The 13,069-nt window shown below is 37.3% G+C and overlaps 1 protein-coding gene across 2 annotated transcripts in view; it reads right to left on the bottom strand.

The window, feature by feature from the left end:
• Positions 1-3,009: 3,009 nt before the first annotated feature.
• Positions 3,010-13,069, bottom strand: part of LOC127636662 (integrin alpha-1-like) — a 72,016-nt gene continuing 61,956 nt past the window's right edge. The window contains exons 24-31 of one of the 2 annotated variants that reach the window (XR_007969628.1): positions 11,843-11,951; positions 9,767-9,880; positions 9,549-9,653; positions 8,497-8,607; positions 8,280-8,375; positions 7,877-7,990; positions 5,057-5,269; positions 3,010-4,955 (exon numbers count right to left, since the gene is read on the bottom strand). Coding sequence is in view for 1 of the 2 variants with exons in the window: in XM_052117321.1 (XP_051973281.1) it covers positions 5,207-5,269; positions 7,877-7,990; positions 8,280-8,375; positions 8,497-8,607; positions 9,549-9,653; positions 9,767-9,880; positions 11,843-11,951 (712 nt within the window). In the remaining variant the exon portion in view is untranslated. Of the gene's footprint in view, positions 5,270-7,876; positions 7,991-8,279; positions 8,376-8,496; positions 8,608-9,548; positions 9,654-9,766; positions 9,881-11,842; positions 11,952-13,069 lie in introns of both variants that reach the window. The other variant, XM_052117321.1, reaches the window with a different exon arrangement.

Raw genomic sequence — 13,069 nt, 5'->3', positions numbered from 1 at the left:
CATGGAATTATCATGACACTTATGTTAAAGGAATAGTTAACCCAGAAATTACAATTCTGTCATTATTTACTTGCCTCAAGTTGTTTCAAACTATGGCTTGCTCTCTTCTGCATAACATGTCAAAAACATTAAACCTCAAGAAACAATGAGGTTTGATGTTACTCAAGAGTTTATCTGTCATTTGAGAGTGGATAACAATGTAACTTTTGTTCTGTTCATCATACAAAGTGATTGTGTGTGTGGGGGGGTGGTATTTTGAAGCGGACTTGAAGTAGTGCATGGCTGTGTCTCGTTTCGAAGGCTGCGTGCTGGGTAGGAGACGTCCTTTGAAGGCTGCAGTATACCGAGTGTCCTCCTTTAATCAAGCCTTGTTTAAACAAGATGGCTTTTGTAGGACAAACAGAAACGGAACGTAACAATGTTGCTATGTTACGTTCTCCACTCTATGGCTGTGTCTCTTTTGGAAGGTTGCATCCTCCGGAGGTCGCATTTGTCGGCTGCATACGTCATCAAGGCTGTCTCGTTTCAGAAAAGCGAGTAGGACACTTCGAATGCGACCTTCTTTCACGGGAACTCGGAGGATGCATGAGGCGTATCCTTCGTGGGCACTCATAACCCACAATACTTTGCTTCAACGGAAATGTCTAAAATAAATTATGCCAATTTGCCCATAAATATGATGTTCAAATGCAAGGAATTTTAATTCCCAAGTTGAAGTACCTCAGTAGATGAGTGCAGAGTATAACATACGTATATTTATATTAATATATAATTAGAATAAAGTATTAGAATAAAAGTACACCTGTAAAAATCTATTTTCGTTTCTCTTTATGTCATTATATCTCTCCAAAATTGTACCTCATGCATTCCCTTCTAAAAGGATTTTGTTCTTTTCTCACTCAAAGCACTTGTTGAGGACTGCTCTGAATCAAAACATTACAAACTTTTATTTGAAACGGAGAAGTATTTGAAAATCTGGTTTGGTTCATGACTTAGATCTCTTTTATGAAAAAATGTGTGTGTGCATATCAGTGGTCACAAAATCTTTATCAAATTGTTGCACTCTATTGTATGAAATTAGTGGTCAAATGTTTTTTAAACATATCCTTATGTGTTCGGCAGACGCGAAAATCATATGGGGGTTGGAACAATTTGAGGTTGAGTAAACAATGACAGAATTCTAAAGGGGTCATGAAATGGACAATTAAATTTCCTTGATGTTTAAACATAAGAGATAACTGTACTATAAAAACATCTTGTACATTTTAGAATTCAAAACATCTTCCCCAGTCTAAAAAGAGTTTCACTGCTCTGGTCTATTTGTGTTATTGAAGGAGGGCAGTTAAAAACACTTGGACCCTATAAAAAACATAAGTAAACCATTTCATTAATGAATATTTAAAATGTCATGACTGTTTGACTGTTTGAGTTTACGTTGAAGTTTTAAGGCAGTGCTTAGGGTGCATTTCAAACAGGGCCAAAAACAGGTGGAAAATGATCATACACTGATCAGCCACAACATTAAAACCACTGACAGGTGAAGTGAATAACATTTATTATCTTGTTACAATGGCATATGTCAAGGGGTGGGATATATTAGGTAGCAAGTGAACAGTCAGTTCTTGAATAACATGTTTTGGAAGCAGGACAAATGAGCAAGAATAAGGATCTGAGCGACTTTGACAAGGGCCAGACTGTGATAGCTACACGACTGGGTCAGAGCATCTTCCAAATCTGCAGGTTTTGTGGGGTGTTCCTGGTATGCAGTGGTTAGTACCCCCAAAAGGTTGTCCAAGGAAGGACAGCCGGTGAACCAGGGACAGGGTCATGGGCACCCAAGTCTCACTGATGTGTGTGGGGAGTGAAGGCTAGCCTGTCTGATCAGATCCCACAGAAGAGCTACTGTAGCACAAATTGCAGAAAAACGTAATGCTGGCCATGATAGAAAGTTGTCAGAACAAACAGTGCATCGCAGCTTGCTGCGTATGGGGCTGCGTAGTCGCAGACATGTCAGAGTTCCCATTGTGACCCCTGTCCACTGCAAAAAAGTGCCTACAATGTGCACATGAGTGTCAGAACTGGACCATGGAGCATTGAAAGAAGGTGGCCTGGTCTGATGGATCACGTTTTCTTTTACATATGTGGACGACGTGCGTGTGCCTCCTTTACCTGGGGAAGAGATGGCAACAGGATGCACTATGCAAAGAAGGCAGGCAAGGGGAGGCAGTGTGATGCTCTGGGCAATGTTCTGCTGGGAATTCTTGGGTCCTGGCATTCATGTGGATGTTACTTTGACACGTACCACCTACCTAAATATTGCTCCAGACCATGTATACCCCTTCATGGCAACGGTATTTTCTGATGGTAGTGGTCACTTTCAGCAGGATAATGCGCCCTGCCACACTGCATAAATTGTTCAGTAATGGTTTGAGGAACAAGACAAAGAGTTGATGGTGTTGACTTGGCCTCCAGATTCCCCAGATCTCAATCCGACTGAACATCATGGACCAACAAGTCTGATCCATGGAGGACTCACCTCGCAACTTACAGGACTTTAAGGATCTGCTGCAAAAAACTTTTAAAACATTATCTTTGGACCTTAGAGAAGATAGAAAGATTATAAGAAATAGCATTTCATGACCCTTTTAATTTTGGGGTGAACTAGTTCTTGGAATCTGGTTAATGGAAACATATGTTTTTAATATTTGATGTTTCAGAACATATTTGGGAATTAATTCAAATATTTAGCAGGATACTTTGTATCATCTATACAAATCAATCAAATATGATTAATTAATTTGTAATTTGTGGCTGTTCACTGGACACTGATATTTAAGAAAATGAGACACATGTTTTTAGAAACACTTATCATTAATTATCTTTATCAAGATATTTTTATTTGATTCAGTAATTTGATAAGTGTCTGTACATTAGTTGTCTGTTACTATTATCCATGTGATTATAAATGACAGCAGTCTATTACTGTATAAATAAACACTCACACGTCTCTTGAATTGTCTAAATGACAAAATAAGCATTTATTTTCTCGCACGTTTTCTTGACAATATGTGCAACGCTTTTTAAATCCGTGCTGAAAAGAGTATGTACAATATGACAAACCAGTGCATTACATAGAAACTTCACAGCAGAGTGTCTGACAGGTGCCCAAGACATTTGAGAGTGAGTCTTCATTATCCTTACATTATCCTTCATTAGCTTAAATAAAAACGTATGTGCTCGAATCATGAATGCTGATGATTACGATCTTATATATACTAGAATCTCATGGCTGGCAAGAACTGACTGCAAATTATTCCAAAAAACAAGCAAACATTGGTAGATGGTTATAAAAAACGTTGACAGTGAATGTTAAAGTTAACAATAGCTGTGACAAATATAAAAACATTTACTAATATGAATGGAAAAGAATAATTCTATGGAACACAAAGAATGGGGAAAAACACCAATTTTTAAAATAAATTACATATCCAACGGTCCTTGAAGCGAATAAAGAGTACTATGTGGATAAAAAACCCTATTGAGGTGCTTTGTGCTGCACAAAATTCTACAATGTAAATTTGAAATTTTTCATCATACTGACCTAATAAGGTACTTCCCCATTCTTCTGTTCTGGGTAAATTGACAGACAGATGGTGGTATGTTTAAAAAAAAATTCTGTTTCTGTTTAACATATTAAATCATTGGTTTAATGCATCATTAATACAAATGCAATGAAATGTTTCAAAACACAGCTTCATATAAATGTGTGACAGAGAATTGCAAAGAAAGCGTTTTCCTTCCTATTCATTGACCCAGTGCATTACAAATTAAGGCACTCATACTGAATACTACATGTTTCATTGCACCCTTTGCAAAATGTGTAATTTAGTCTAATGTTTTGCACTGTACATGATTAACTGCACTATAAATACAGTATGTTTAGCGATGCATTGGTGTACACTGTGTACACTGTGTCTTATGTTTCTGTTGTTTCACACTGCATTTCCCCTTAAGGATCATACACACCTATCTATGTGTATATTTTAAGGAATTGTTTACCCAAAAATGAAAGTTGTGTTGTTACTTACACTCATGTCATTCCAAACCTGTATAATTTACAGTACTTTCTTCTGCGGAACACAAAAGGAGAAATTTCCAGCAATACTCCTGCTGTTCTATTCCATACAATGAAATTAATATATATTGATCATCTCCAAAAAAAAAAGTGAAAGAAATGAGCAGCTTGAACATACTTAAGATTTTCTGGTTTTGTGTTCCACGGAAGACAGAAAATCGTACAGGTTGGGAACGATATGAGGGTGAATAAATTATTACATAATTTAACTTTTTGGGTGTTTACTGACCTTTTAAAATATTTTTTGAGTCAAGTATTTCTGATATTTACATATGGCTAGGAACTTGACAAGACAACTGTCCAATTTTATGATTCCAGACATTGTAACAACATTGTAACGATCTGGAATACCTGAAGTAACTTAAAGTGATATTGCAAACATAACTTTATATACACTTAGAGCTTTACGTACATTTACAGTACAAACAAACCTTTTCCTCTTCATTCTTGGATGAAGACAAAAAGTGTGAAAAACATCAGTGCTAAAAACCTAAGTTCTACTTCATGAACAAAAAGGAATGTGCCTCTATTCAAAAGCCCACGACAAAACGCTAAATAAAAAAATGCTTTGAACTCAAAAACATAACTGTACAGTGCTTTCTAAAACAAGCTATTGGAATAACTCTCCATATATAAACCTGTTACTCATAAGAGTGTAAGGTTCTGATTACAAGGCTGTAGATCACTGCATACTTTGGTATGTAAGGCCAGGATAGGCTCCTGAGCGTTGCTTTGCTGATGATAAATGCTGAAGGTTGTGGAAGATGGTCTGTGGTTTTCAAGATGATGGGTGTTCTGTTGTTTGAATAAAGCTCGAAAGCTGAAAAAGATGGGCAACGGTTTGGCAAAATGTCCACCACATATCTTGTGGTGTTTCAGAGGTTCATTGAGTTTACATTCAATTCAACAGTTAAAGTTTACCATGATCACATGAAGATAAATCAAGGTGTCAACCCAAGTGCTGGGTGTGGGATCTTTGGTGAGACTCTGGTTCTAAAATGTAATCTCGATGACATTGGCTATGTGTAGTATGAGTTGACCCGAGGGACAGGGACAACAGAACTGCAGTACTCAATCAGAATCCTTCATTTCCTCCTTCATGTCTTCCATTGATTTTCTCTTGAAGAATCCAGCCTGGAAGAGAACAGAAATGCATAGTCACACTGTAGGCTGAACCTCTTGTGGATTTATCATTATATTTCTATTCAGTCATATAATATAGTTTTTTAAATAGTTTTTTTTTTTGTGTATATTAAGTATAAATGTAAACATGGCTTTTCTAAATTTATACTGTAGTATCCATATAGTCACCATAGTTTTACTATTGTAATATAGTAACCGTGACTGTAACAAACATGGCTAAATTTGTGGTTACTATGGTTTTACTACAAATATAATGGTTAAACTATGGTTAAATATGGTTAAATAATTTCATCCCATTGTTATATATTTAAAGGTGCAATATGAAACCATTTTCATGTAATATTCGCCTTATTTATTTATTTTTTATTTTTTTGCCAATGTGTGAACGTCTTGTAATGCAACTTAAAAAATGAGCCCTTCCCGGACTTCCTAGGTTGCCTGTAGATTGCTTTTCATGCGAAGGGAGCAGGTCCCTTTTGACCCAAAAAATGGAAAATCCAAAGAATGTGACGTTTATGTGTGCTGCCTCAGTGCGTCTGTTCTGCTGTTCAACAGCGACACCTGTCTGCAACACTAGGTAAAGTTATTTTAGAGATGGAATCCAGCAAACGTCCGACTCCCAGCACTACACAAACTCTTGAGTAAGCCACAAAAAACAAACAAACAAAAAAAAAAACATTTCTCTACTGAATCCCATCTGGCACATTTTGGGCACATACCTGTCAACACTCCCGTTTTTCCCGGGAGTCTCCAGTATTTCACACCCATTTTCCCGCCCCCCTCCCGTTTTGTTATTTCTACCGGGAAACGCCCGTAATTTGTATGGCCCAAACCTCGTTATATTATAATCACATCAATATATTATTCCAAAGGTTGTCCAGTTGCCAGATCTTGTATGAATCTCATCCTACTCACACAATCGACACATCATACAAATTTCAACCCATTTGTGACCTCAACCTGGCAACCTGCAACCCAGCTGCGCTGTTGATATCTGCGCAGGTCGTTTTTGAATCAAGCATGAAGGTGCGTACACACTGCCAGCGACTTTATCGCTGCAGGTCGCCAGTGGCTGGCGGTGAAGTCGCTAGTGGGTGTTCCCACTACTGGTTGCCTAGTAACGTTTATAAATGACATTCACGGATGTCATTCCATTGCTGTTGACAGCGAATCTCTTTTCTTGCCACTAAAAACAAACATTTTGGAGGGAAAAGACTAAATATAAATGGAATCAGTACATAAAATGCTTTCTCCAGAAGTCGCTGTGCTCGCATTGAAAATGAATGACATTGAGTCGCTGTCGCGCGCGATGTCGCTGGCAGTGTGTACGCACTGGTAGATGGGAGTAGAAGACTCAGGTGGTGCACCGGCGAAAAAAACTAACAAAATATACATGTAAATTTAACAACAGCTGGACGGAAGTATTTAATTTAAAATGTAAAAACATATCTCAAAACCATATTGACAATACAAACGCCTTTTGCAAAGTGTGTCGCACTGATTTTAATATCGGACATGGTGGGAAAAATGACGTTACTCAGCACGTTAAATCACAACGGCACAATTTGTATGTTTTTAGACTGCCTCTGCCATCCAGCACCCCGCCACCAACCCCCGCTCAGTTTGCTACCCAAATGTTGACAGGTATGTTTGGTATCAAAACCGACCCTGAATTGCCGTTCTTCTTATTGGACAGGTGAGCTTACATAACTGCAAAGCATGTGAAATATAGTGCCATAAGGATTGATCTGTGAAATTTTAGCTAAACTACAATAACACATGAAATGAATGCTAGACAATGTTTGAGATAATACAGAAAGCTCCATTCATTAGTGTAAAGTTACTTGGTTATACAGAAAATATATACAATCTATTATAATAAATCAAGAGCGCATCGATATCAAAATGACAGTTGTGATGGAATCACATCAATACTGAATTGTGTCAACATATTTATAATGTACAGTCTATTTTATAAACCGCTACTGTCATCATCCACCAAATGTAACTAACAGCTATTGATAAAGCTGGCTAACGCTGACATAGGCTATCGTATAAATGCAGTCAATGTATCATGCAAAGAAAAGTGATTACTTCAAACTACAGTCTCTCATAGTCAGACCTATATCCACACTTAGTTTTAGCCCTGTTACAGCACTGGAGAGTCAAATATAATATGCAGTCTCAAAGTTTGTAATAAAACAATCATATTTCTGTAATTTTAATTATGCTTCCTCATCTGTCAGCATGATGTTGGCAAATCACGTTCAGCCTCTTTGTACGTTATGTCATTGTTTTGGTCATTGATCACTGGCATCCCTATGGAGTGTGTGCACGAGCAACAGGTAGCTGCTGCAGTTCACTTAACGGCCACAGGTGTCATTAATAACAAGGGTTTCTGAATCTTACATACTGCACCTTTAAAATAGCTTCAATCTAGTTAGCTACTTTTTGTTAGTAGCTTGTAGTGTAGCTAACATGTAGCTTGACTGTAGTTTAACTACTTCAAGTTATGATTAGCTTATAGCATGGAAAACTACAGTTTCAAAGTAGCTTCCGCAACACTGGAGCTAACACAAGCCAGATAATGATACTTACCTTCCATAATGCAAAGATAACAAGTGCCAGTATTAAAAGTCCAATAAGAATACTAAGAATAATAATCCACAGTGGGATTCCACTTTGTATGTCTTTGGTGACTTGAATCCTGACCTGTAGCAAAGACATAACAATAGTCATGACTTAAATGCTAAAATTGAGAAATGCAGAGACTAGTGCTATCACAGAGACAGGTGTGATTTCTCATGACACATATTTCTGTGATATCTGTAATGTAGTCGGGACCTTTTTGTGTGTGGTATTAAAATATAGCTTATAACAACTTTAAAAACAGGCTGAGCTACATTTAAACATAATGGTACAGAAAAATATTATATTTAATGCTGGGTTGAATTAATACTGCAGATTTTAGACCCCCTGTTTTTGAGAACAGTTGTCATACCTCTCGTGTCTTGACATTCTCATTTAACACAAACAGGTCAGTGTTCATGTTCTCCAGTTTGGCATCAACAGCCATGTAGATAGTGGAAAACTCTCCCTGGATGATTCATGTTGCAGAAGGTTACATATAATTGGCAACATGTATTACTCAAGCATATTGAGAAGCATATCACACTCAACGGGATCTTGAAAGTAAAAGATCAGTGAGATTGACATACTTGGATAAAAGTGGGCCGCCACACTCTGAAAGTGGTGTTGATCTGGTTGAAATCAGCAGGAGGGATGTTGCAGCTAAATGACTTGCAGGGGTTTCTCTCTTCTTTACAGCTCTGAGAGACAGGGACAGGGAGAAGATTGCCGTTAGTCTTCACAGGATATCTATTTCTATCAGATTTATTCACAAACAGTGGGGTCCAAAAGCCTAGGTAAAATGCATTTATTTCACATTTTCTAATGAAATACAAATTGTTTTACAGCATAAAAAGAGTCAAAAGTTGAATTTAAAAACATGAATACATCATTTTTTTTTATTTCTTAAAGGGGTCATGATATGAGGAATAAAATTTTTCTAAGATCTTTTGTCAAATAAGAGGTCACTGTACTATAAGTTTCAAAACTCAAATATCCTCCTCACTGCAAAAAGAGCATTTGTTGAAACCAAGCTGCAAAAACGACCAATCATAACTGTTGGCATTTACTGTCAAGTCTTAAAGGAGAAGCAGTACCAAAACTGAGCATTTCTGTCAGAGGGTCAGAATGAGGGTGGAAACTTATCATGTTTCACAAATATTTTTAGCAAATAACTTTACTAATATTATAAGTGAAGTTTAAGGAACATATTAAAATAATAAAAAAACAAATGTCATGACCCCTTTAATATTTGATTTGCCCCCACTTTGCTTTAACGACAGCATGCATTCGAATTGACATGAAGTTTGTGCAAAACCTGATGATCCAATTTAGCATGCAATGTGAACTTTCTAAAAAGCATCCTGTGTAACTCAATGGAAGTAAGGAAATCTGACCTTTTGCAAAAAGGAGTTAGCATTATTGTTATAAATGTGCTTATTTGATTAGTGACCTAGAAATAGTGCAGAATCTTAAATAATTCTTAATCATTTTGAATCATAACATTTGTTTTACATGTTTCAAAATCCTAATTCTTTCGATTTATCCCAAGGTTTAAATCAGATATTGAATCCCAGATTTTCAGTGTGCTTTTAGACTTTTGGACCCCAGTGTATTTACTGGCAAAGCTGTTTCTACTCACCAAAATATAGGTGCTCAAGGTCTCTGTTTTAGGATTCACCTTGTATGGATTGTCAGGTCTGATGTTTAAAGGGTTCATCAATTCACTGCTTTCACATTTGATGTTCTTCAAAAAAATAAATAAAATTGAGGAAGATCAGACAGTTCAGTGTCACTTATGGGCAGTCAGGGCTAAGTCATCTATGCCACAAATAGCAACTGAGGAATCCGAGCACCTACCCCTGTGTGCGAGAGATCTGTGAAGTACAGCAGGTAGTTTTTTGCAGATGTGAGATGCGGGTATGTTATTGTGAGCTTCAACTGTGGACTCTGCAATTCTAGATCTCTCGCAATCTGTTTAACACAATCAGAGAGTAAATTCTGGATCAACAGAGCATTCACACCTGAATCAGTGAACCAGTTTATGTGAATCTGGATTGTGACAAATTTTCCCTTTGATTTTTGTTCTTACTGAGCAAAACCTATTTCTATTGGGTGAACCCTTCGACCACCTGAGTAGAAACACACATACAGTATATCTAAAAATATGAAATATTTATGTACAATCATGACATACTGTATGTATGATTAAATGATATGAAATTACTGTAATAATACTTAAATAATTAAGAAATATCATACAAGCAAGAGTTGTGATTGCCAGTGTGATATTAATGGTATAAAACATTTCAACAAACAAGTATATAATATAAAATAACTTGCGTTTCAGACAAAAACTCTCCAGTTAGTGTGTGCATTTCTTCTCTGCCATTGAAAATAATCCAAAAGAAGCCAAAGCATCAAGCACAACTCCACTTTCTGCACTGCTGTCATCATCTGTTTTTTTGTTAAAGGGATAATTCACACCCAAAAATGAAAATTATTTCATCATTTATTCACCCTCATGCCATCCCAGATGTGCATTACTTTGTTTCTTCTGCTGAACACAAATTTAGATTTTTAGAAAAGTTTCTAAGTTCTGTAGGTCCATACAATGCTAGTGAATGATGACCAGAACTCTGAAGCTCCTAAAGAATATAAAGGCATCATAAGACTCCAGTGGTAAGAAATTATATGATTATATAATTTAATTATATATTATATATAGCTGCAGGTGAGAAAAATATTGATATTTAAGTCGTTTTTTTACTATAAATCTTTACTTTCACATTCTTCTTCTTTTGTTTTTGGTGATTCATATTTTTGTGCATATCACCACTTACAGAGCAGGGAGGAGAATTTATATAAAACAATACTTAAATATTGATCTGTTTCTCACCCATACCTATCGTATCACTTCTGAAGACATGGATTTAACCACTGGAGTCATATGGATAGCTTTTATGCTGCCTTTATGTGCTTTTTGGTCCTTAAAATTTATATACCACCATTCACTTGCATTGTATGGACCAACAGAGCTGAGATATACTTCAAAAAACCTTGTTTGTGTTCAGCAGAAGAAATTAAGTCATACACATCTGGGATGGCATGAGGGTGAGAATATTATGAGAGAATTATAATTATACAATTATTGAAATTATCCCTTTAAATTAACAAATTGTTTTGTTCAATTCAATTGTTTCAATGATGAACAACACTGTTTTTTAATCAATGATTGAATGACTCACTCAAAACATACTTGGATGGAGTACGTATGCAAACTCCAGAATATGTCACTGAGTGAATCAGGGAAATAAATCAAAATGAACGATGAATCAAAATCTCCACCACTACTTGGAAAGCCACAAACAAAAATGCAGAGTGTTACAAAAAGTGAAGGGTCCCAAGTGCTGTTGGACCGTGATTCAGCACTCTTGGTATGCCTCTCGTCCAATTAAACTTGAGGACCAAAACTGTTGTGTAATTAATATTAAATAATGTCATACATTACTGAAATAATTCTGTCAAAAGGGAGCAAATTACAACATAATTGTTTTGTTAACATCACAAAAAACACGAGTCAAAAATATATCGTAAAGATATATGAGCTCTACGGGCCTCTGTATTTTCCTGCACCACTATGAATTGGAAATCTACTGTTCGCGATTCAATCCTCTTGCAAATTAATCAGCACCCGAACAAGATTTCTCAGCATACAGGGAACACTGAATCACATTGGCACCAGATTCTATTCTCTTAGTTTTTATAATTTACATCAAATGTTTCTATTCTTTACCATGACATGGACATAGTTCTGCTTAAAAGTTCTTCCTTATTTTCCATTCGCATAATAGTCAAGGCATTGAGGGTAGGTAGAGGGCATTGCCCTAAAGGAGGTATTTTAAATGAATGCAGAACTGAAGTTCTGTGTCTTACCGTGTAACTGATTTTCACTTCATCCCCAATCAAACTAGTGTGATTGAAAACACTCTGTATTTTCTCCTTTTCTTTCAATATGATGTAGTCCTCCTTCATATACTTGTTACTAGAAGAAAAATATATAAAATAGTCAGATTTTGTAAGATCCATGACCTTGAGGTGAGTGTCTACAGTATGTGTGAAAACATCAAGCTGTTGTTCTCATGCAGGTTTAAATATGTCTTGCGACATTTCCCAATTCCATTAACCCTCTCTCTCCACATAACATTATGTCTTATCACTAGTAGTTCTGGTGCATATGATATTTTGCCTACAAAATGTATTACTAGCCACAGATCAGAACTATCTGTAAAGATGCTATAGGGAGAACAAACAGACCCAAGAGCAGACGAAACCTTTAGGGAATTTATTAATAACCAAAAGCAGTCACTGTGGATGTCGAGGATCTCGGCACCGGCTGCAACAGGGAAGTGAGCGCACTGAGGCCACGCTCGGGAACTATCCTTGAAGAGTGTGTTCGTAGGATGAGTGTGTGATTTGTGGAAGTTAGGAACAGATTAGATGAATCCTCCATTGACGCTAGTGAGGTGCAGAACAGCGCCCAGCTGAAGAGGGCGATACTACTCCCGACATGCATGCAGAGACAAGGTATCCTCTGTGGAAGACCAGCTGAAACACAGCCATACTGGAAGGCAACCAACAGATACATGAGATAGAACCAACTAGACAGAGAGCTCGAGGTTAGTTCTCAACATCAAAGGAGGTAGTTTGAGGCGGACTTCTACTATACTAATGACCCTGGTGATGGGAAAAGGCCCAAAAACTTGGGACCCAGCTTACATGAGGGGAGTCAGAGCAGGATGTCCTTAGAGGACAGCCAAACCTTCTGCCTGCACATAAGCTGGGGCCTTAGCCCGGTGTCTGTATGCCGACCTCTTAACGTGAGCACCAGTCCATATGAGGTCTTCTCTGGCAGCTTTCCAGGTGCGTCAGCAACTCTGGGTAAAGGCGTGGGTGGATGGAACCAGTACGTCAGATTCTTGTGTGGAGAACAGAGGGGGCTGATAACCGGGACTGCACTGGAAGTGTGATAACCCTGTAGATGATGTCTGCAAGGAGTTGTGGGCTTACTCACCCCAGACTAAATGATCGCTCCAAGAAGATTGATTACGGAAGGCCACACAGCACAGGGCTTTCCCCCAGCTGTCAATAGAACTCTGCCCA

This window comes from Xyrauchen texanus, chromosome 44, assembly GCF_025860055.1.
Source record: "Xyrauchen texanus isolate HMW12.3.18 chromosome 44, RBS_HiC_50CHRs, whole genome shotgun sequence".
In the NCBI taxonomy this organism is placed as follows: Eukaryota; Metazoa; Chordata; class Actinopteri; order Cypriniformes; family Catostomidae; genus Xyrauchen; species Xyrauchen texanus.
Note: the sequence above shows the minus strand (reverse complement) of the source record. Positions and strands in the feature narration are given on the sequence as shown.